This window comes from Chiloscyllium plagiosum, chromosome 18 (genome assembly GCF_004010195.1).
Source record: "Chiloscyllium plagiosum isolate BGI_BamShark_2017 chromosome 18, ASM401019v2, whole genome shotgun sequence".
NCBI lineage: Eukaryota > Metazoa > Chordata > Chondrichthyes > Orectolobiformes > Hemiscylliidae > Chiloscyllium > Chiloscyllium plagiosum.
The window spans coordinates 39,176,531-39,200,333 of record NC_057727.1 but is presented as its reverse complement, the minus strand read 5'-3'; the positions used below and the strand labels follow the sequence as shown (position 1 = coordinate 39,200,333).

Sequence of the window (23,803 nt, the reverse complement as noted above, 5' to 3'; positions counted from 1 at the left end):
GAAGGAAAACAGTTGGCATTACAATATTTTAGTGGCACCCAAAATTGTAATACAGCAAATTGAGGAGCCTGTGTTGAAGAAAAATTGTTTTGATACCATTTCTCTCCCAAAATAGGCTGCTGGACAGTGTTGTAGCAGGCATAAGGATTGTGACTTGAGTTGCTGGCATTGCAGTGATTGAAGATTGATCAAAAACATTATCATTAAAAATTAAGAGTAGTATATCATGAAATATGAATGGAAAAATGCCACTAAGTATCTGACTCGGTTTTTAGATATTTTCAGCAGCCTAATTAAAAATGGAATTAAAAAAACACAAAGAACTATGGATGCTGTAAATCAGAAACAAAAACAGAAAATACTGGAAAAGCTCAGCAGGTCTGGCAGCACCTGTGGAGAGAAATCAGCGTTAAACATTCAGTGACCCTTCCTCAGTTCTCTCCATGGATGTTGCCAGACCTTCTAGGCTTTAATAGCAATTTCTGTTTCTGTTTGTAGTTGAAAATTGAACTATGGTTCAGTACTAGATGGGGAGTGACTAGGCAATCGATGATTATATATTGACATTTGTTGAAAACTATCTTTATTGGACTATTCCAAGAGCAATAGTTTACCTTATCAGACTGAATTTGTATCATGAAAGCTCCCGAGAGTCAGATTAAACTCCATATCACTTAAACTCCATATCACCAGCGTCAAACAAGTCAGGGAATTGAGCAAGAAGTCAGATATCCCTCTTACGTGGCCTACCTTTTATTGTTTCATGGTGCTTGCTAAGTTAATATGTACAGGCTCAGTTTCATACTAACTATAGATATTTTCTAATCAACCTTCTCAGAGATGTTATGATTCCTTCTGGAATAGGTGGGATTAAATGCAGGTCTTCTAGCTCAGAGCTAGGGGTACCACCAAGATTTGAACTGGGGATCATCCAGTTCACTAGGCAGGTGCTTTAACCCATTAAGGCACAGCACAATTACAGTCACATTTACAACTGCAACTCACCAATATGTCAATACTTTGATTATTAAAAGGATAATTGGCCTGGATCTGCACAGACATGCAGTAGCTTATTGGGCTACACTGACTTTCAGAATCTCAGAGAGGCCAGAGTTGCATGCCCATGAGGGAGCAAGACTGATTTCCCACTTATCAATTTAAATGCACTAGGCTAAATGTTTAGGAGAATGTCCCATTGTACATTTCACGATCAATAGGTCAGTGGCAACTATAATTAGATTTTACTTCACTCCCTGTGGAGTTGCACAATACACCTGTTGATGTTGGCTGACATTTTTACTAGCAACTCACAGCGTCTCTGAATATTTGCAATGAGTTGTTTACTTGAAAGGGTATCAGTTTATTGTATTCTGCTTATTAGCAAAAATATTTTCATCTTAACTATTTCTTGGCTTGCAATCAAGAAATAATAAACGTTTCTTCCTACCTTCAGCACAATCAAAGGAATTAATCCGATTTTTCTTAGTCCCACATTGTTATTTTGTTGTGGCATTAGAGAATATCAGTTCTTTTTTATTCTGCTATGTTTTCATGTGATATACTCCTCAAGCTTCACTCTGTTCCACTGAGATTAAGAAATCTACCACTGTCTGTGGCAGTCTGAATATGCCAGTCAGATATATTCTGCACTATTTTGGGGAAAGTGTCTCCCTTCTTCCACTCAGCCAATTAGTTCACAGATTAGGAACTCAGTGTGGGGAATTTCTAGAATGTATGTTCCAAAATACCATGGCACAACATGTCATTCAATCAAAGCACTTGTCTAATTTTTAACTTTTCAGGTTCTTAGCTCATACGGATTTAAATTGTTTAAACAATGATTTCCGTAAGGATATTTTCTTTTGATTCTTAGTGCCTTGGATCTGTTGCAGGCTTCATTAGAATCTGAAACCACAAGAGGAAGTGGTTGAGGCATATACTTTGGATGTTTTTTGGAAGAAATCTATATAGCACATGACAGAGAAAAAAATAAAAAATAAGCTGAATGTTTGAGATGAGATGAGATAGAAAGTGAGATTTATGTGGAACATAAGTGTTGGCATAGACTGGTTTGTTTCGGTGTTTAATATTATATGCAATTTTCTGCATTCAAAATGATAAGGTACAAGAGTTTAATTATCCTGCTGTGCAATGCGTTGTACTCTGAATACCTGCCATATTAAATATTTGTCATAATTTCAATCCATCTCCAATTCTTTGATCTTTCAGCTTTGCTAATCTGAAATCAAACTGGGGCTGCCAGATGTCTACACTTCAGAAGTACTTAGAATCTTGATAGTTCATTGAACTGACTATACGAATGTGACATTATAGCTTCAAAGTGAAGGCTAAGTAGGTGGTATTTTGCTGTATGTTCGTGTTTAATGCTATCATTTCCTTGTACTGATCAGAATGGGTGAAATATTTGAGCCTGCCTCTTATTTTCTTACACGATTGCCGCTCAAATGTGTTTTCTTTGAGTAATTTGAAAGTTTATCCTCCATGCACTAACAAAATAAATCTGGTTTGTACATATGAATACACATATATTCATTAAGATACAGTACTTTTGGACATTTGTAGAAATTATGAAAAAAAAGACAGGGAGGAAGGAAGGAACTAGAGTAAAAAGGCAGAGGATGTGTAATTTTCATAAGCTCAAAACTTGGTCTCTGATCAGATACAACAGATTGCCTGGATGAATAGAATGTTGAAATACTGAGCAGTAGTTCCAAAGCCATGGTTGTGAATGATTTTCTTGCATTAAAGTGAATAAAGGAAAATCAGGTGTGTTCATGTACTGTTGTATCCTCTGACCCACCAGAGAATTCACTGTACCTAGGTGATATATGGTGCCAAACAGCAGACCCAGGAAAAATCTCCATTAGAACTGTAAAGATAAGGAAACAACAACAAAAATAACTCCTATAATTACTTTACTTTCAGTGTTCCATTTCCTGTGGGAAGGGAAGCAAGTATCGCACTGTTTACTGCATGACTAAAGATGGAAAAAAAGTGGAGGAAGAGAATTGTAAACATCTGGAAAAACCTAAAACACATAAACGATGCCGAGGAGGTAGATGTCCTAAATGGAAAACGGGAGACTGGACTCAGGTGCAGTATAAAACTTCATGTAAACTCCAGAATTTACTTGTTTTAACATTTGGTTTCCTTTTTATTTCTTCTTTAAGATAAATGTGCAACAAAACTTTAGAAAAAATCCAAAAATTTCCTTTTGTGAAATTAAGTTGTGCCTCCTCATCTGTTCCAGTGCTAGACAAGGCAACATTACAAGGAAACAGACATCAGGTTCTTTGGCCACCAGTTGCAAGTTAAATGTCCTGATGCAATTTTAAAATGGTGGCTCAGGGAAATGCAATTAATAATTGTCACTGCAGTCTTTACATAAGATTCTATGAGCCCACCCAGACTCTCTACTGGTGGAATCTTGAGGCAGACCTACTTTCCCAATAGAAAGCAATCACACTATACAGACATGTTCTTGTAGGAGATGTAATTTTACTTGCAACTCCTTAACTCATATTGCAGAAACTTGTATATTATTGAAAAAAGACACATTTTGCTGAAATATTTCCTCACACTCATCAGGACAAATTCATGGGGAATACCAACATTTCTACTGCTAGTGCGTGAACAAAAATCGAAAGGTGGGATAGTGAAGAAAAGTGATAGTGTTTATAAGGCTAAAACCTAGAATAGAAGTGAATCAACCTAATAAGTTTGCTTCATTCATTTCCTAACACAACCCTATGCAAGTTTCAATAGTGACAGAGGTAACTTATTCCTGCCCTGACTGTTGAGATGCTCTTGGCTAACACATTCTGAAGTGGGAGCACTTGGCTTCCTGCCAAAGACTACTCCATTGTATCTTAGCAGGTAGGGACTAGCCCATTGCAATATAAGGGAGTATATGGGGTACTAACTGCTGGAAAGGGCAGTGGGTGAGAATTGGAAACACTTTGAGTCATGTCTCCAATTCCATGTCTCCTTTCACCTGTCATCCATGAACTGGGAAAACTGAGCCTCAATATTTCTGTCAGCAATGAGCAGTACTGCTAGAATGGCTGCTGGAACATTCCCATTCTCATAAAATTGTCCAGAATATTCTGTGGTTCATTGATAATTCCAAGTTATAGCAACTGCATCCAGCTAAGTAGAGTTTGGATGGCCTACATGCTCCACCACTGCCTCTAAGCAGACTCTCCACTGCTGTCTCTCCTCAATTGTCAGCTTTTCACGTATGTGATTTTCACATCATGAGATGAAAACCCAACTTTCTACCTTGCCATTCCATCATGATGGTGCATGACTCCTATAATATCCACTCTCAGAATGAATGAGCTCCTCTGAGTAGCCACCCTTAATCTCCTGGATTGCCTTCACGAGAATACATGAAGGCTCAGTGGGAAATTAAAAGACACAATTTTGAGCTACAAAAACAAAATTATTTAAATTGATGATTATGCACATGACCTAAGTCACTCACTACAAATGTCAAGTCAACATGGTTGAGTGTCAAAAGTGAGGATGATATCTAATTTTTTTTTTATTTTAAATTTATTCACCCATGAGACGTAGGCATTGCTGGCTGGGTCACTATTTATTGCCTGTACCTTGCTACCATTGAAAAGGTGGTGATAAGCTGCCTTCTGGAACTGTTATAGTTTATGTGCTGTCGGTACACCCACAATGCTTTAGGGAGGTGATGCCAGGATTTTAATGCAGCAACACTGAAGGAACAATGATATGTTTCCATGTCAGGATGGTGAGTGGTTTAGAGGGGAACTTGTAAGTGATGGTGTTCCCATATATCAGCAGCTTTTGCCCTTCTAAATGGAAATAGTTGTGCATTTGGGTCATGCTGCCGAAGGACTTGGTGAATTTCTGTAGATTGTACACACTCATCCTGAGGATTGTTTACATTTCTACTGCTGAACATAGATAGTGGAGGGATTGCATGTTTATGGATGTTGTGCGAAAGAAGCATGCTCTTCATTTTGGATGGTGTCAGGCTTCTTGAGTGATGTTGGTGCTGTACTCATCCAGCAAGCAGGGGAATATTCCATTATACTTGTGACTTGTGCCTTGTAAATGGTAGACAGTCTTTGGAGAATTAGGAGGTGAGTTACTCACTGTAGGATTTCTAGTCTCTGGTCTGATCTTGTATCCAATGTAATTAAAAGGCAACTCCAGCTCAGTTTCTGGATTCTCACTTGTTTCAGATGGTCGTTGCCTAGCATTTGTGTGATGTGAATATTATTTGCCAGCTTACAGTCTAAATCTAGATATTGTGCAGGCCTTGCTGCATTTGGACATGGGCTGCTTCTGTATCTGAGGTGTGGCGAATGGTGCTGAACATTGTGCAATCATCAGCGACATTCTCATTTCTGACCTTATGATCGAGGGAAGGTCATGGATGAAGCATCTGGGCCTAGGATACTACCCTGAGGAACTCCTGCAGAGGTGGCCTGGAGATGAGCTGACTGACCTTCAACAATCACAACAACATCTTCCTATGTGTTAGATATGAATCCAACCACCAGAGAGTTTCCCCCGATTTGCATCAACTCCAGTTTTGCCGGGCCCCCTTGATGCTACATTCAACCTTGATGTCAAGGGCTGTCACTCTCACCTTACATTTGGAATTCAGTTTTTTTGTCCATGTTTAAATAACTGTAATGAGGTCAGAAATTAGTGGCTCCAGCTGAAATTAAACTGAGCATTGTTAGTCAAGTGCCATCTAATGGATATTTTCAATAAACTTATTCAAACCACTGGAGCAAATGAGACCTAAACCCAGGCCTCCTGGAAGTACTGCTTGATAAGCATTATCTGTTGATTCCATCTTCCATCACTTTAATTTCATCATTTGCTTCAATCATTAAATAGCTGAGCAGTTCCCATCTCACCAAGACTCCAATGATGTCTCCTCACATTCGAGCTGTCAGTTGAGAAGTGGCTGGAGTGCTTCACTAATTCTCTGCCACTCCTTGGTGTTTTGCATTACCTTCCCTTGCAAGAAGGAAAAGAACATGGTCATAAATAAGAGTAATGGCTTGTATTGAATGGATGGAGGGCATCTATTGAGGATGACTACGAGGAATAGAGGTAACCTTACATAAATATGAAGGTGTACGCCAAAACCATCTGTTGGATAAATAACTGGAGATATGAATAAGTGCAGGAACAGAGGAATGAATGCGAACACTGAGTGAGTTCATCTGAGCAGTATTTTGCTGAAGTAGGCTTGAGAAGATAGAGTGAGGGGACTGGTTTGTACACATCAAGATATAGATGAATGGATTTCTATCCTCATCACCCTTGCCCTTCAGAGATGATTGGAGCATTTTCAGCATTAACTCCAAATGCATGTAGCTGGGCTGCTGCCACCATTGATCTCATAGGCATGTTCTAGCCATGCTTCTTTGTTTCACCACCAGGCTCTTCCTTCTTGTTGTCCCCACCCAATGCCAGCTCCCAGCAAGTCAAGGACTTAATGTTTGCCATTTTTATTGACAAAATTTAAGGCAGCACAGTGGCTCAGTGGTTAACACTGCTACCTCACAGCACCAAGGCCACAGGTTTGATTCCAGCCTTGGGCAATTGTCTGTGTGGATTTTGCACGTTCTCGGGCAATTGTCTACATGGGATTCTGCCAGGTGCTCTGGTTTCCTCCCCAAGTGCAAAGATGTGCAAGTTAGGTGGATTGGCCAAGCTAAATTACCCATCGTGTTCATAGATGTGTCGGTTAGGTGTGTTAGCCGTGGGAAATGCAGAGTTATAGGGTATGGGGATGGGTCTGGGTAGGATGTTCTTCAGAGGGTTGATGTGGACTTGTTGGGCCAAATGGCCTGTTTTCACACTGTAGGAATTCTATTCTATATATATATAATGAAATGCTGCATAAAATTAACCAGTAATTTGTTCAAAAAGTCAGAAGGTTCAAAATTCTCCTTCATTTCCACAGCCTGCTGCATGAATCATCACAAATAACTAAGCAGCACTGAGTCCTGACCTTGAGTGGAAACTCCTGCCAGCTCTTGTAAGTGGCAAAGCTTCCTTTCACCATTGCAAAACCAACCATGAGTCAGAGGAAAGGGGCTTCCTCTTTTGGAATTACCCACCATTCAGCATTCATAAAAAAATCATCTTAACATAAGGATTGGTGGAAGTGAGGGGTGTTGGCAGGGGCATATTTCAGTTGAGATGAGTTATATCTAACTCTGGAAGGCATAACTGTGACAGACAAGCAAAGGAGGCAGCATGGATTCTCAAGTTTGTGTAAAAGTAAAAACAAAAAAATAATTTTGTAGCAGATACTTTATGCAGAGTTTTGAAGAAAAGACTTCATGAGGACCCTGGGATAAATCTGGTTGCCCAGCTGGGATATATGAACATCAATTGTGTATTATAGTGGCACACATTCCTCACCAAATAAATTTTCCCCAACTCCCCGTGCACACCCCTGACCCAAATACCACCCATTCTACAGACCCTACAAACTTTATCAGGCTCAGTACTGCAGGCGGATGTCCAATGAACTGTCTGGATCACAGCCAATTGATTTTTGGGCCAGCAAGTAGAATTTCTAATGTAAATCTCATCATAACAGAGCAAACATTTTTCTTAGTCCCAGAAGATATGTCATTACAGTCAGTAAAGCAGCTCACTTTTTTGAGATTAACTTATGATAAGAAGCGTGTTGCTGCTGTCTTTGAGGTTATAATCATTTGATTTGACTCTATTTTTCTAATATTGTAGTCCTGTTAACTTTACAATATGCTGTCATTTATGAACAGCATTGCTCAATAGAGTAATGTTAAAATTATTGGTATTGCTGAACTCTATATATCCCATTGGTAATTATCATTCACTTACCAAATGTGCTTGTGGTGGGATGTTATGATTACTTTCTTATCTATGCCCAAATAGAGTTTCATGAAAAGCAAGCAACTTAGAACTTCCTTTCCTAATCTCTCACGAACAGATAGTTAATCAAATCCAGATTTCTGGAAAGAAGACTGCTTAGGAGCTGTTTTCATGAGATCTCCTTTCTGCCTGGTATTGAAAATTATGGAATGAATTTTTGTGAAATCTATAAAAGCCCATTTATAGAAACCGGCCAATATCCTAAGTACAGTATAGTAAGCCTGTAAATAACCTCATTCCATGGTAAGTACACAATTAATCTCAGACCCTCAGGAAAAGGGAAATGAAAATTACAACTCATACACTTGATCATACCTCGTAACCTTTGCATTTGTGTGTAGTTTAATGCAGGAACAGGATGAGTTCAATTATAAAAACCAGAAGAACTGCAGATGCTGTAAATCAGAAACAAAAACAGAAGTTGCTGAAAAAGCTCAGCAGGTCTGGCAGCATCTGTGAAGAGAAATGAAAGTTAACGTTTCAGGTCTGGTGACCCTGATGTCTTCCATAATGATACAGTCAACCACCATCCATTATCTGGTCACAAACCTCAACTGAACAAGATACCAAAGTGCCACCAATACATATCAAACTATACTCCACAATGGTTATTACCATTGGGAAAATGGAAGCCGAAGGCAGAACATTGAGAAAAAATATCAATTAAGTAATATTTATTGATTAACAAAAACTAGTTTTTCATACAAATTATACTGAAATGTTTAATAATGTCTGATCATGTATAAATTTAGAACTGCAAATTCAACTAGTTCAGTACTATAAATATTACATTTTCATTTTACAAGTGTTCTAGTAAGTTTGAGCAAACATTATTACTTCTGAAGCGACTGCCATCTCAGCATTCAGTTTAGTCATGCTATGCTGTTAATTCTTTTTGACGATGGTATTCCCACAAAAGTGTAGGGATTTCCAGGATTTTGGCCTATCAGTGGTGAAGGACCAGTGATACATTTCTAAGTCAACATGGTGTGTAACCAGAAAACATTCTTAGAAATTATGATATTCTCAAAACTCTTGTTCTCCTTGATTGTGCTATTGTAGGAATATGCTTTTGAAGTAATTTTTCTATCTTATTGCTGATCATTGTTTATTGATTGTTGACAGTGCAATTATGGAGTCCACTGACAGGAGGAGCAAATCAAATGAATTGCTTTATCCTAGATAATGTTGACATTTTGAATGCTTTTGTTTGCTAGCATCCACCCTGGAGCTGGGTGTTCCATTACATTCCTAACATTAACCTCCCAATAGTGGAGGGATTTTGAAGAATTGGATAAGCTATTAATTGAAATGTATTCAACTACTGTCCTGTTCTTGTACTCATGATTCAACATGGATATTTATTCATGGCTTCTGGCCAATGATTAACTACAGGATTTTGATTTTGAGGAACTCAATTATTATAGTATAATTGGTTAGTATAAAAGCTGGAATATTTTACCTATGTTATGTCCCATTAACTTCAGATTTGCAAGGGATCTTTGCTGCCATATGCTGTATACTACCTTATCGTCTAAGGTGGTCACTGAAACAATGATAAGTAGAAGGTAAATTTAAGGGTCATCAGACCAGAAACCTTAACTCTAATTTCTCTTCTCAGATGCTGCCAGACCTGCTGCGCTTTTCCAGCAATTTGTGTTTTTGTTTCTGATTTACAGCATCCACAATTCTTTCATTTTTTTTTGGTAAATTTAAGGTAATTGGCAAGCGCGTGCCATGATAGACCTCAATGATATGAGAGCAAATGTATTCAAACATAAAGTACTAACTTTGACATTAAGTGGAACAGACATTTTACCATTTACCATTTCACAACTGCGGTCCTGTAATCCACTACTCACCTTTAGTTAATTCCGTGTGACTCATATTTTGGCATTTTTAAATATGGCATTATAGGAAATACCTTACTTTTCTCTTGGTTTGAACTTCAGTTTTCTCCCTGCCTCTTACTAGCACAACTTTATTTATTCTTCACCAAGTGGGAAAGTGCCACTGACAAGCTCATTTCACTTGAATAATGTTGTTTATGAATCAGTCGTTATTGATAGCTGCCATGGAGAAGGTGTTCAGCCTTCTGCTAAGATTCAAAGATTATTTGTGATGATAGGCAATCTGCCAAAGTAAAAGAAAGTGTTTACATTTGTATTCACTCTTCAGTGTAACATTTTATATGTCCATCTTCTTAAACAGCCCCTCCGGTTTGAGGATGATTTGCTTCCATTACAAATTGATAATTAATCAGTGGTGTTTGATCTGTAAACTCTTTGACATTACAAGGCAAGTGTTGCTTGCAGGGTTAGGTGGCAGGTTATTTGGAGGTTTGAGTGCTTCCTCCAAAACCTCTCATTTTCGGTGGCATGGTGGCTCAGTGGTTAGCACCGCTGCTTCACAGTGCCAGGGACCCAGGTTCAATTCCCACCTCAGGCAACTGTCTGTGTGGAGTTTGCATGGTCTCCCTGTATCTACTTGGGTTTCCTCAGGGTGCACTGGTTTCCTCCCACAATCCAAAGATGTACAGGTCAGGTAAATTGGCCATGCTAAAATTGTTCATGGTGTTCGGTGCATTAGTCAGGGATAAATATAGGGTAGCGGAATGGGTCTGTCTAGGTGGGTTACTCTTCAGAGGGTTGGTGTGGACTTGTTAGGCTATACTGTAGGGAATCTAATCCAATCATTCACCTCTGTACATTCACAAACCCTCCTCAATGAGTTTGGTCATTCACAAGCTATAACTCTTATGGGTCAGTGGGAAAGTTTTCACCCTTTCAGCAATATTTGTAAGTCATCCCTAAAGCATTTCCACTGTTCTTCTGGGAATCTCCTACTGCAACCAAGTTCAAAGTAGAAATGTTGCTTTGGAATTCTCATGTCAGACAAATGGACAACATGTGCTACCCAGTTGAACTGGTTTTGAGTGATCAGCACTTCAACACTGGACAAGTTAGTTTGGATGAAGAACATGCAATTGGACCACCTTTCTTGCCATTTTACTTGCAGAAATTTGTGAAGTACCATTGGTAATAATTTTCCAGTGCATTAAAGTGCATTCTGTCAGTTATTTAAGTCTCTGAAGCATAGGACTTGAGGACCACTGTTTCTAATTAAAATCTGGTTCTCACATACTCTTTTCCTCAGAATGCCTAAGGCTGAGTTGGCTCAGTGGAAATGATGATACGTTTTGTCTCATATGTCTGCCTTTATGGGGGGTCTCCAAATTGGCTCATATCCTCCAGGATCGCAACACTGATCTAAATCAAAGAGCCTGGTGTTGTGATGTCAGAACAAGTTCAAAGAGGAATTTATTTTTCTGTGTGTGTAGTGAAAGATCCATTTTACAGATGCTTCAGGGAATGAGTCAACTATGATTTGGAGCTCAGTTTCTGAACATGTCATCTGTATATAGATGCTCATGATTCAATTTGAAGTAGTTTTCATTTGGTTGAAGAGGACAGAAGTTTCCCATCTCTTCTATATCCCATGCCTATGGTTTATTTGCTGGAGGCGCAATCTAGTTGTACAGAGAGGAAAATGGAGAAGTGAATAGTGCAAAGACACAGTTTCTACCTCTGCTTTAGTTGTGTTTTATCACAGAGTAACATTTGTATTCTACCAACATTTATACTGCTAGCTAAACCAGGCATGATCTGCTGGAATGGTAAGCCTTATAAAGAAATCTCTTAAATGGATATAATCTAAAACTCAAAACTCTTTTTTACTGCAATATAATCTTCTGGAATTGCAAAAATTGCAGGACCAATGAAGAATAATACTCACTGCCAAAGCTGCCTCCCCATCCAAGTCAATTTATTCAGAATACAGATGCAATCACTCAACGCTAACTCTTCTGGACAAAACATGTTGCTCATGTCAAAGATTTCAAAGTGGTAGGGATGTAACTATTTCCTTTTTTTGGCAGCTTCTTCATTCATGAGATTCCCCTTGGACAATCTTGACTTGACCAAAAAGACTTGGACAACCTTGATACATTCTCTTGAAAAATAATGATCATTGTAGTTTGCGCGGATGACTATTTTGTCTGGTGTCATTGCTAGAGGGAACCAAGTACTTGTTTCTATCAATTCCTATCAGTCCAATCCACATTTTCTAAAACATGGTCAGTAAAGTTATTCCACTTTTGCTGTAGTGATTACCATTCAAATGTTCAATCAAGGAATGACAATGGTATGTTTCCCATTCTGATTCATTCAGAACCACTCAGTACATCTTTGGTTCTCTTCAATCTTCATTACATTTTTTGTTACATAAGGATCTCACAGAGGATTGGATAAATAAATATTTGGAAAGGTATAATCCTGAAATTTTTGTTGCAATAACAGAGATCATCTTCAGAAAACCCAGAATTCCATTTGCTTTGCACGTTATCCACTAATTGTGGAATCCCAAATTGAAGCGTATTTCTAAGATGAATTCCAGTATTGATAATGTACCTCCATTAGAATATTGGATTACTATACTTAAAGTTATCTGTTGATGCATCCTTTTTACTGGCAATGCACATGACATAGCAGATAATTTTTGAAATTCCAGAACATTATCTTGGATTAATTTGATCTTTAGTTTTGTCTGATGCCTAAACTGCACAGGGAACTGTAAATATTCACCTTGACTCCACAGTCTTCACAGCTTGTATATTATTATAGAATTGGTACAGAATACCCCATAAGCCTTCATATGGATATAGTCAGGTGTTTTAATGAGTTTTTCTTCTGGCAGGGCCTCCCAACAGAGTCCTCCTTCTATCCAAATGTCCAGAACCTGGTATTGTTATAATCAACACTTTGCTCAAAGGCAGAATCTCAATGCACAATTCATGGTCCCATCACTGGTATTTGCTAGACTTCATTGTCATTCAAGCCAGAGACCACAGGGATGTCCATGTCACCTATCTCATGACAGGAACTGCTGATTGCTGGATTTAGCACCAACGTATGTAGTTTACCATCTCCAACACTTTGGCATGAAAATAGCAGAAACAGCACAAGTAATGTTTCAAGTAAATTATTTTCAAAGACTTCAAAGATTCCACTAAGTGACCCTTCTCAGTCAGAACCTAACTGCCAATCTCTCAATCTCTAGCCACAGGGCGCTGATGCTGATAGTGCCTGGTCAAACCTATAGACCACCATACCAAGTTCATTTGAAGAGATCCTTGGTCTCTAACAGGAAATATCATGACTGGTTCATCACAAATAAATAAGAGATACAGGATTTAAGTTTATACATATTTTGCAGTATTGCACAAAATACTAAAACTGAATCAACATGGAAGCATCACAGTACATTTAGAGACAATTTGTTTGTGGCTTGGTCTCAGAAATACTTATTTCCAACTATAAAGCACAGGAAGGAGATTAATGACCAGATATGCCTTAAGTAGCCACATGATGACATGGTGTGGGTGGTTCAAGGAAACTCACAAAATTGGAAACAGTTTGAGTTGCATTAGCCAGAAATTGTTAAATATCTGTTTAACTTCCATACTTTAAATTGAAACTGAGCTAGAACATGCTCCACAATGACATGCTGTTTGCATATAATGTAAAATGATATTCAATATTACCTCATGGAAAAGGCTATAACGTAATAAATCTTTGCCATCTAATTACAAATAATTTATGAAATTGCCAAATTTTGAACATGATAAAAAATATGCAAAGGATTCATATGTGCATTAGGACCATTAGGTCCCTTACATGTGTAAATACCATGGCAATTACTTGTTTTAGCTCCTGTTGGAAACTAGTTAATTCAAATCAGGAATCAGGCTACCATTGCTCTGAATTCTTCAGCAGCCATTGCAGCCTAAGGCATAAGCTACAAGTAAGTTTGTTTTACATGTTGAAGAATATTACTGTTTATCTCTGCCTTTATCACTCTTTAGGTCCCACATTCATTCAGAGTTGACCCTCTTCCCTTCCCACAAATATCAAAGCAAAGAACATTTGAAAAATGTGCAATAAAATTAGGACTAACTTTCACACACATGCAAAGGAAAGACCAGGGAAAGCACTGCACCTCTTTGTGGTCCACATCCTTAGAATGCATGAATCTGCTGCAGCCAGTGGTGATTAGATTAGATTAGATTCCCTACAGTATGGAAACAGGCCCTTTGGCCCAACAAGTCCACACTGACCCTCCAAAGAGCAACCCTCCCAGACCCACTCCCCCATCCTACATTTATTAATGCACCTAACACCACAGGCAATTCAGCATGGCCAATTCATCTGAACTGCACATCTTTGGTATCCATTGCTAAGCTGGATTTCCTGAACTGGCTGACAACTGTAAAACTTAAATCAGACTTCTGAATGGATGCTGCAGTTCCAATTAAATATTACACCAAAGTTTTCTGATTGTCCAAAACAGGACCTATGCATGCCACACAATTCACCAAAATGAGGGTGGAGGATAAAGAGGACATATTCCCTGATTTATTAATTTTTATCCATGATCCACTCTCCCCTATCATGCAGGCCCTTATAATATCAAGGCTAGTATGATGAATGTGTTTTTATATTTATTAAATAAAAACAATTTCCTTTACAATCACAATGAGCATGTGAAAGTATTCACTTAGAGTTTTGCTGGCATCATTTTAGATGTTATTAACACAGTGTTGAGAATATCACCAGATATTGTTCATTCTGAACTTCCACGTGCTTCATTAGCCAGGGATTTCCTGGAAAATATCATCTGTAGCATGGGAACAGTGTTGCACCTACCTTTTTTCAGAACATTTGTCAGATGCTGATTTGTGCTAGTTTTATGATAATGCCATCTCCCATACTAAAACTAAGGTAGAGTGCCTTGATTTACACAAGTAAGAGGTCAGTATACATATATACCCTAAGATTAAATATAGCATGATCTGAGGTCACCTGATAAAGTTGTAACTAGAATTTATGGAAATTGTACCCATTTGTACTGCAATGGTGAGGGCATCGGTCATTACTGGGGATTCAGGGTCAGGGGAGTGTGGGCTTACCACTGGAACTTTGCCCCTATGGACCGCATCATGCGTGAACACACCACTGTCTTCCCTATCACTGAGCCTGCAAGTAGGCCACGAAGTTACACCTGGTGGTCACTACATCCAATGTGCCCAGGCACCAGCAGTAGTGGGAAGTGGCCCATAAATCATCCATAATTTGCCAGTGAGTGCTTCAGTTAGCCTAAGGGTGGCCAGGCTCTCTGCCACCTTCACCCATACATCACCAGTCCCATAATTCTACCAACTTCATGCTTTTCATTTTGTTTCCCATCTCCATCCCTACCTGGTCCCATAACATCTCACAGAAATCTCTCCACATCTTCCATGTCCAATCTATTGACAACTTTAAATACCCTTATCAGGTCATTGCCTCCATTTCTTCTCTTCTTTTAATGTTACACAGCCATAACAGTTGCTTTAATGATACCATGTTCATTATCGTGTTTGCAAAACTGAACATAATACAAAGTATGATTTGACCAGGGTCTTGCTCAAGTTTAACAAAATGTCAGTACTTCTGTATTCCAAGCTGCTCGAAACAAATCAAAATAAATAAATCATTATTAATTACTTTGATCTATAATGTTGCTCTTATTATAGTAGAGGAAGAATTAAAAGCAAAAGCACTGTATTTGAGATGCCCATAACAGAACATATCCACCCATTTGTCATTACCCTAATAAATGGTGCAACATTTGCAGTTGATTTATGCTGGTTTCTAAGTCTCAACACAAGCAAATAAACACTGCAGGAGGTTTTGCCCGAAGTTCACTCTGGCAAGAATGGGTAGTAACTAGTAAATGTTGATATAATTTCTTTAGGTGATTCGAGAAATTATGGGCATTTTGTATTTTCACAGATCTATTGTAATATTTCCTGTACAATATGTTACGGCCTAAGTAAGCTTTGAGTTTTTAAAATCAGCTTTCTGGTAAATTTATTTGTTCAGTGATTAATATAGGCTACCAATGTACTCTTGCATTGTTTAGTTAACTTATTTATTTCCTGTTTCACTTCTCTTGAAATCGTGTACTTCAAACTTTGCACTTTTCATGGTATAGTTTTTGTGACAGCCAACAAACTGAAATATTTCACCTTCATGTTTCTGCCTAAATTCATAAATTGAAATGGAACAAAGTACAATATCAAAACATTACAGGCAGTGACCAGGAGGTTTAGCTATGTGTTGCTAATGTGTGATGCCTCTTTCCACTGACATGAACAATTTACCATTACATATTAACATCTCTTTCAAATGTAACACTATTCACTGTGGTACTTGAACATACACTAGTATTATCTTTGTAGAGCATTGGCACCCTCAAAGAAAAGTATACATTTATATGTCTCCTCATGTATAAGTGTCTCCTAGTTTAATGAAACACAAGAATTAGAATATAGCATTCATATGATGGTTCCAAAGAACAGGTCATAGGCTGGGAATTCTGTGAATACTAACTCACCTCCTGATTTCCCAAAGCCTGTCCACCATCTACAAGGCACAAGTCAGGCATATGATGGAATACTGTGTCTGCACTTGCCTGCATGAGTGCAGCTGCAATAACACTCAAGAGCCTTGACACCATCCAGGACAAAGGATCCTGGATCCTAAACCTTCGACATTCACTCCCTCCACCATCTACAAGATCCACTACAACAATTCACCAAGGTTCTTCAGCAGCACTTTCCAAACCTGCGACCTCCATTGCCTGGAAGGACAGGACAGTGGCTGTATGAGAACACAATCATATGTATGCATTCCTCCAAACCATTCACCATCCTGAATTGGAACGGTATTGCTATTTTTTTCATGGTTGCTAGCTCAAACGTCTGGAACTCCCTTACGAATAGCAATGTGGGTGTACCTACAACATGTGAACACCAACAGTTGTAGAAGGCAGCTCACCACCATCTCTTCCAAAGGCAATTGCAGATGGGCAATAAATTCTGGTCTAACTAGTGAAGCCCACATCCCATGAAAGAAACAAGGAAAAGATCAGTGTTTCAAGGCTGTTCTGCCATTCAGAGATCTCATGGCTAAATTGTAGCACATCTCCATTTACTGTTTTTTCCATATTTCTTAATGTTACCTACAAACAAAATGAATTGCATGGATTTGGGTTCATTTCAGGTCACACTAATAAACTGACATTTTTTAAAATGTCACAATCTATTTCTCCCATTATTCGAAGCTCCAGAGCTGAATCAGTAAATGTTTCAACATGGAAACTAGCTCCTGCTGGAGTTTCAAAGTCATTGGTGTTTTTATTTCCATGCTATTGAAAGTGTATTCTCGGGAAATGCATATTCCAATATTCTCATTTCTTTTTTAAAGCATATTGCAAATGACAATGGAGCATATGTATTTCACCCATTTTTTGAGAAAAAAAGGAATACAGCATGACATGTGCACAGCTAGAAAACAAGAATGACTTTGGAGTTACATGACTTCTTTTTTAAATAAATTTTGGAACAAATCAGTACAATTTCCTATTTACATTTCTAAAATATTCTATTTAAACATCCATGTTACTTACAATTTTGACATAGATAAGTGCAATACTTTCCAATGTGCAGTTCCTACAGTTTCAAAGTAGAACTATTGCTAAATGTAATCTGTTAAATTCACAATGTCATTAGGACTTTGATAAGTAAAGTCGGCAGAGCATCTCTTAAAGTTAAAGCAAATTGGAAAGAAAAAGTGTTCTACTTGCAACACTTGGAATAACTTGAAAAAGTTTTAATTGTTCAGAAAAAAGTTGTACACTATATATGTTTTGTGTGGCTCAACAGATTCTTACTTTTGAGGTCTTTTCATTGCCACGGAGAAAAGACCAAAAAGTATTATTACCCTCCCCCATATACTGGGCAGAGTTCCCAGATTCCTGACTGATATAAATTACAGCAGTGATTGCAAGTTGCTGATGTAATTTAAGTAAGTGCTTTTAAACAATTGATGTAAGTTATTCTAGTGTTTGTTAATTTAACTTATTTTGAAGTACATGGTTAACATCACAGAAGTTTACTTTTTGGACTTTAACAAATGAAGTTTTACTCATTGCCCAAAAGCCAATAGTTCTGAAAAAGGGCAAAAGGCTGTGTCGTACACTGTTCGGACCATACTTAGAGTTCTGCATTTAGAAATATATTTAATAAATGCACATGGATAATGCTACATTAAATATTTGTGTGTAACTTGAGAATGATATTGTCACTTAGACATTCTTATCTTAAGATATAATGTATTATAAATTATTGTTAGGCATTTTCATAATTTTATTTATATTTATAAATAGTGCTTGGAATTTTATCAGATTAGTTCTGTCTTCCAGTCACTTGTTACATTCTATTGTGTTAGTGAGAATAGTAATATGATGTGCTTCAGTTGACTGGTTATGCTATATTAATAGTTAAAAATCAGTATTTGTGTGAACAGATGCATAATTCAGACGATTTATTAATCAAGGTTTAAATTACATGTGCACTACAGAAATATAGGCTTCATATTGACACTTACCTTTGCAAATTCGGCAGTGCTCAGCTTTATGTGGAAGTGGAATTCAACAACGAGAAGTCTTCTGCCAGATCGCAAACCAAAGCATTGAAGATTCTCACTGTAGTCAATCTACAAAACCTGTTTCAGTTCAGCACTGTCAAACTGGAGAATGTTCGCATTATAGCTGGCATGTAGAAGAATGGGAAAAAGTAAGTACAACAGCTGCAGTAGACAGCAAAAGAACTATTCAGAATAAACAAGAGAAAGGCACTCTTCCTGGCATGCAACCGTTGTACTTGAGGTGTGATTTGTAAACTAGGATCAGATGGCTGGCTTCATGTGGTTAAAAGGATGTTTGACATATGGCCAAGGAACTTAAAAGTTAGAGAAAAGAAAACTTCTGCCACATAGGAATTAGGGATAAGTGAAACGTTATATTACTTTAAATGTTATTTCACTGAAGGAACAAAGATTTACATATTTTTCAGTTATAATTGTCAACATTACAATTTTACAATAGCATGATAATTCTAACATAAAACGTTAGATTATTCATGTTTGTCTATTTATAAAACAGATTTGCTTTCAACATTTCAAACTGTACAACTTACAAACATGAATGTTGGGCAGTGATGAAAAATCTTAAATAAGTAGATCCTAGTAGTGAGGGTGTTTGAGAATATGACATATATTTATCATTTTTGACACTTACATAAGAAATAGCAATTCAACTCAAGGTAGGTCATAATGTAAAGCCCATTGTATGTTTACAAGTTGATTTTTATCTTCATTTTTAAATGAGCTTTTATCTCCCCCATTCTCTCCCCTCAGTCTCTTTTCACTCCCAGCATCTGGAATCAATTAAACAGCCCATTATGGCAGGCTGTGCTCAATGTGTCACATTGCTTTGTTAAAGTATTCCAGACTGAAAGCAAATTCATCCGTGCTCTGAACATTTGCAACATTTCACAGGCATATTTCCAAGGAAAGTCTTAAAAACAACTATGGTCACAAATTACTCTCTTTTTTGCTGGAAATGTATATTAAACTATTGCAGATGTGAAATATGCGCATGACAACATTCTTAGTGGAATTGTTGTGTTTCTGTCCCACTTACTTGAAAAAAGTGACATCCATATTATTAACTATAAAATGAATAAGTTGAAAAATATCACATAATGTTCATTTTATATAAAGCCAATGTTTTAGGAAAATGGAAAGAGCACAAGGCTTGCGTTGAATTGTAGCATAAGAAATTTCCAGCAGATTCATGCTTAATCTGTAATGAAATGATGTATAGAACTGTGTTTTAAAATTTTTAGAAATGGCACTAAGGTCAGAATAGCCTGACATGTAATGTGATTCTCAGTCTGTTTTTAATTTCACCATACTTAGAGTCTCTTTAGGAACAACCAACAACTGATGAACCTCTTGTTTTTAACAATTAAAAGCAAAAGATTGTAAGAAAATTATTTCCATAAAAGTTAGAAAGGTATGTCATTCTAATGTATCCCACCTCTTATATTTTGAACAAAAATATAACATTATTTATACTATTCATAGTTCATATATTTTATCTAAGTGACAGCAATTACTTGCATGTAAAGGAACATCTCTACATATTAGAATGACATTTATGGGATCAATATTCTTTTGTTTTAGACATCATGTAATAAATTACACTTTTCCTATATAGAAAGCAAAAGATGTATGTTTGTAAAAACATGTTAAGTTCCATGTATTGAATTTAATGGTAGAGGGATTAACCTGTTGACTGTCAGAAGAATGGAGGCTCCCTTGCCATGATTGTTTTCAGAACCTCAGTGTAATTCATTGTCCTTCTCTTGAAACTTCCGTGTTAGAGATCTCAGGTTTAAGAAGGGCCACTGGCCTGCAGTCCCTCCAGGACCAATGACCACTGATGAGAATATAGCAGATCCTTGAGATGGCTCTGCAGTGCAGGTCAATTGGTTTGACTCACTGGGGCCAATCAGGCAGCTCCTGGCAAGAGAGGGGAGGGAACATTAGTTTCATTAGGACGACCTTTGCTCCCACTGGGGGCCATTGCTGCTGGGAAGACCTTTGTGGACCAGAGTCTCTAATGATGAGGATCCCAGCCCACCCATCAGAACCCATAGGGAGTCTGTCAGGTTTTACTGGAAGACATCCCCACATGCTGTATAGTGGTTAGATTGAGTGAAAGGGGCTGGATCTGCTCTTTTTTTTTAGAAACAGAACTCAGGTGATGAGTTTCAGCTAGGCAGGCCATTGCCAGTTACAAAGGGGACTTACATTTACCAGCTCAATAGGAGATTAATTAGTGATTTCCCGTGGGCCTTAAAGAGGTTATTACAGCCACCAACTCCATTCCTCTCCTTGGACCCTATCTGATTGTGAATTATTATTAGATTATTTACAATTTCATGTCATTTTTGACATTTTGACGAGCTTCTGTCCGCATGTTCTCATCATCACCAAGACCATATACTTGCACCTCAGTTCATCGGCTGCTAAAACTCTCATCTAGACTTTAAGACCATCTGGTAAACCTACTTTTTAATAAAGTATTTGGTTCTTGGCCATAATATTGCTGTATATGGCATGGTATTGAACTTTTTTGATCATGCTCCCAAAAATCAGAATATTAAAAAAAATAAAACTTCAAATTATTGTTTTCCATTCCAATTTGATTTTTACTCTTTAAATTTACAATATTAAATGCATTTTCTAATTTCTTCTTTTTTTTTGGTATTGTGAGATTAAGGAATTAAGTTTAGATTTATCATCTTGAGTTGCATTTATATAATTCTTAAGACTTCCATGCATTTTGTTTAGGAAAATACAAATGCTATTCAAAGCAGTTATTGCAATATATATTAATGATTAGACAGCTTGATAATTAATTTAAATGTATAGAAACTCTTCTCACTAAAAGAATAATAGTTTATGTAATTTTTTCCCATAATCATATCCAGGAATAATCTTCTTTAATGCAAGGTAAGTCATTGACGTGGCCTTAACAATTTTCTTTCAGTTGTTAAAAATGAGTTAAAGTGGAATATATACATTTTCTCGCCCTTGCCTCTAGCCTACATAATCACAAAATTGCAATGGGCGATGGTTTCTCAGTCTAGTCTTCAAGTAAAGAAATATTTCCTAATTTCCACTTTGAATGTATTGAGAGCTATCTTGTAATTATTTCCAGTAAGTTTGGATTGTCCCAAACTTTCTTTTTCTTGCTCCATACTTCTAGTCCTTTTTATAGAATGGAGAGTAAAACTGCACACAGTACACTATGGTGCAGCCATGATCAAGGACTAAATAACATTAATATAATTTTTATGTTCTGAATTGTATTCCACTGGAAATACACGTAAGCTTTTGTTAATTGCCTTGTTGACATATCAGCCTTCTTTAATTATGTTTTGTTCATATGTAAATCTTCTACCACATTAAATTTCTTGTTATCTAAAACCCGAGTTAATATTTGCATTTTTCCTTCCAAAGTCCACCACCTCACATTCAGCAATGTTATTTCTTTGCCACTTAACTGCTAAGTCTACAAGTCTCCCAATGTCTTCTTGGATTATATCACATTCTTTCAAGTTACAATTTGGCATTATTTGTAAATTTGGGTTACTACATCCAGACCACTAATCCTTGTGAAATATGTCTTTCTACTTTCCTCCAAACTGAATTACAATCCATTACCCAAACATTCTGCTTTGCACTCTTCATCCAAATCACTATTCATTTACCTATTTTGCCCTTGATTAAATTTCATAATGAGCCTACTGTGTCGTACTTTATCAAATGCCTTTTGAAAATCCAAACATAAGATACTTACTATGTTAAACATGTTAACTCTTTCTATTACCTCTTCAGCGAATTCAATCAGGTTCATTCAGCATGATTTTTGGATGCCATGCTAGCTAATTTTTAAATCATATTTTTTAATCTCTCAATTTTCTTTTGTGTAGATTCTTATCATTAACTTAAACTGCATTGCACAGTAAGTCAAGGGCATCATCTGTTATCTGTCTAGGGGCTTGTACATTGTCAGTCAGCTATTTGGGGTAGTCAGTATCAGGGATCTGTACCACTACACTCTGGAGAGTAGGCCATAGTCAGTCTTACAGGCCCAGGGCAGGGCATTGTGGCATGTTAGTCAGGGAGCTATGCACAGATCTGTCAAGGATGTGGTCAGTCATCGGTCAGCATTATGTTAAACACAGAAAATGATGGAGAAAATCAGCAGATCAGGCAGCATCTGTGGAGAGAGAAACAGAATTAATGTTCCAGGTCCAATATGACTGTTCTTGTTCAGTCAGCCTGTCCATCTAAATTAGGCAGGATGTGGGCATGGTCAGTCTTTGGGGTTAGCACAAAACTCAATGAGGTTTGGCAGAGACTACTGCTGTGGTAGGGTAGTTGGAGGAGTCAATACAAGGGGGCAAATGATAATGCATAGCAGAACATGAGTTTTTGTGGAGAGGAATGTTGGTGGGTGGGGGGAGTGTGTGGAGAGTAATCATTGACTGTCACAATATTGATGGGTGTGTGTGTGCAGCAGAGTGTTTGGCATGACGAAGTTGTAGGTGACATACAGTTGCATTTTCTTTCTTTTCATTCGTTCATGGGGTGCAGGCATCACAGTCTAGAAGCCTATTTATTGGCCATCCCTGATTGCCCAGAGGGCAGTTAATGACAACACGGTTTTAAGATGGGATGATGCTCACGATCGGTAACCTGTGTATTTTAGTTCTTAAATAGCAATATGCATAAATATGTACTTGTGTTTGCAATGAAGTGTTGGCCAAGCCGCCTCTGTGCCCTGACAAGATTTTGTTTTGGTTCCCCTTCACATGATGAAAGGAAAATCCTGGCTGGCAGAAAGTCACATGGCTGGACTTTAAAAACTGGCAACAGTGCCAGGATACCAGTAGATCCCAGCAGTGGCGACTGCTTCTGCTTCTGGCAAGAGAGACGATAGGATGAGGGCAACATGGAGGCATGTTGCATGGATAATGAGGCAGGTTTTGGTAAATAGCATGAAAATCTGGCTAAGGCTCATGAAACTTGCCAAAATTGACACACAGCCAATTTCTGCTGAAATTCAGCTCTATTTCTTTTATTTGTTCTCTAGATGGGAGTGACACCAGCATGATTAAATGTATTGCCCATCACTTGTTGCCCTCTGTTGAACCTTCTGGAACAGCTTGTGTAATAATAACAAGACTCCCATAAAGGTGTTAGGTAAGGAGTTTGTGGGCGGCACGGTGGCACAGTGGTTAGCACTGCTGCCTCACAGCGCCAGAGACCCG

General features: G+C 37.7%; 1 protein-coding gene and 1 long non-coding RNA gene across 2 annotated transcripts in view; one reads left to right on the top strand and one right to left on the bottom strand.

The window, feature by feature from the left end:
- LOC122559061 overlaps positions 1-18,582 on the bottom strand; it is a 66,296-nt gene extending 47,714 nt beyond the window's left edge. Inside the window, exon 1 of the long non-coding RNA XR_006314322.1 lies at positions 18,501-18,582. This is a non-coding gene — a long non-coding RNA (uncharacterized LOC122559061). The remainder of the gene's footprint in view (positions 1-18,500) is intronic.
- The window catches only part of adamts9 (ADAM metallopeptidase with thrombospondin type 1 motif, 9), a 256,778-nt gene that overhangs the window by 185,531 nt on the left and 47,444 nt on the right, over positions 1-23,803 (top strand). Inside the window, exons 29-30 of the mRNA XM_043708280.1 lie at positions 2,947-3,114; positions 18,518-18,688. Of these exons, the coding sequence (XP_043564215.1) occupies positions 2,947-3,114; positions 18,518-18,688 (339 nt within the window). The remainder of the gene's footprint in view (positions 1-2,946; positions 3,115-18,517; positions 18,689-23,803) is intronic.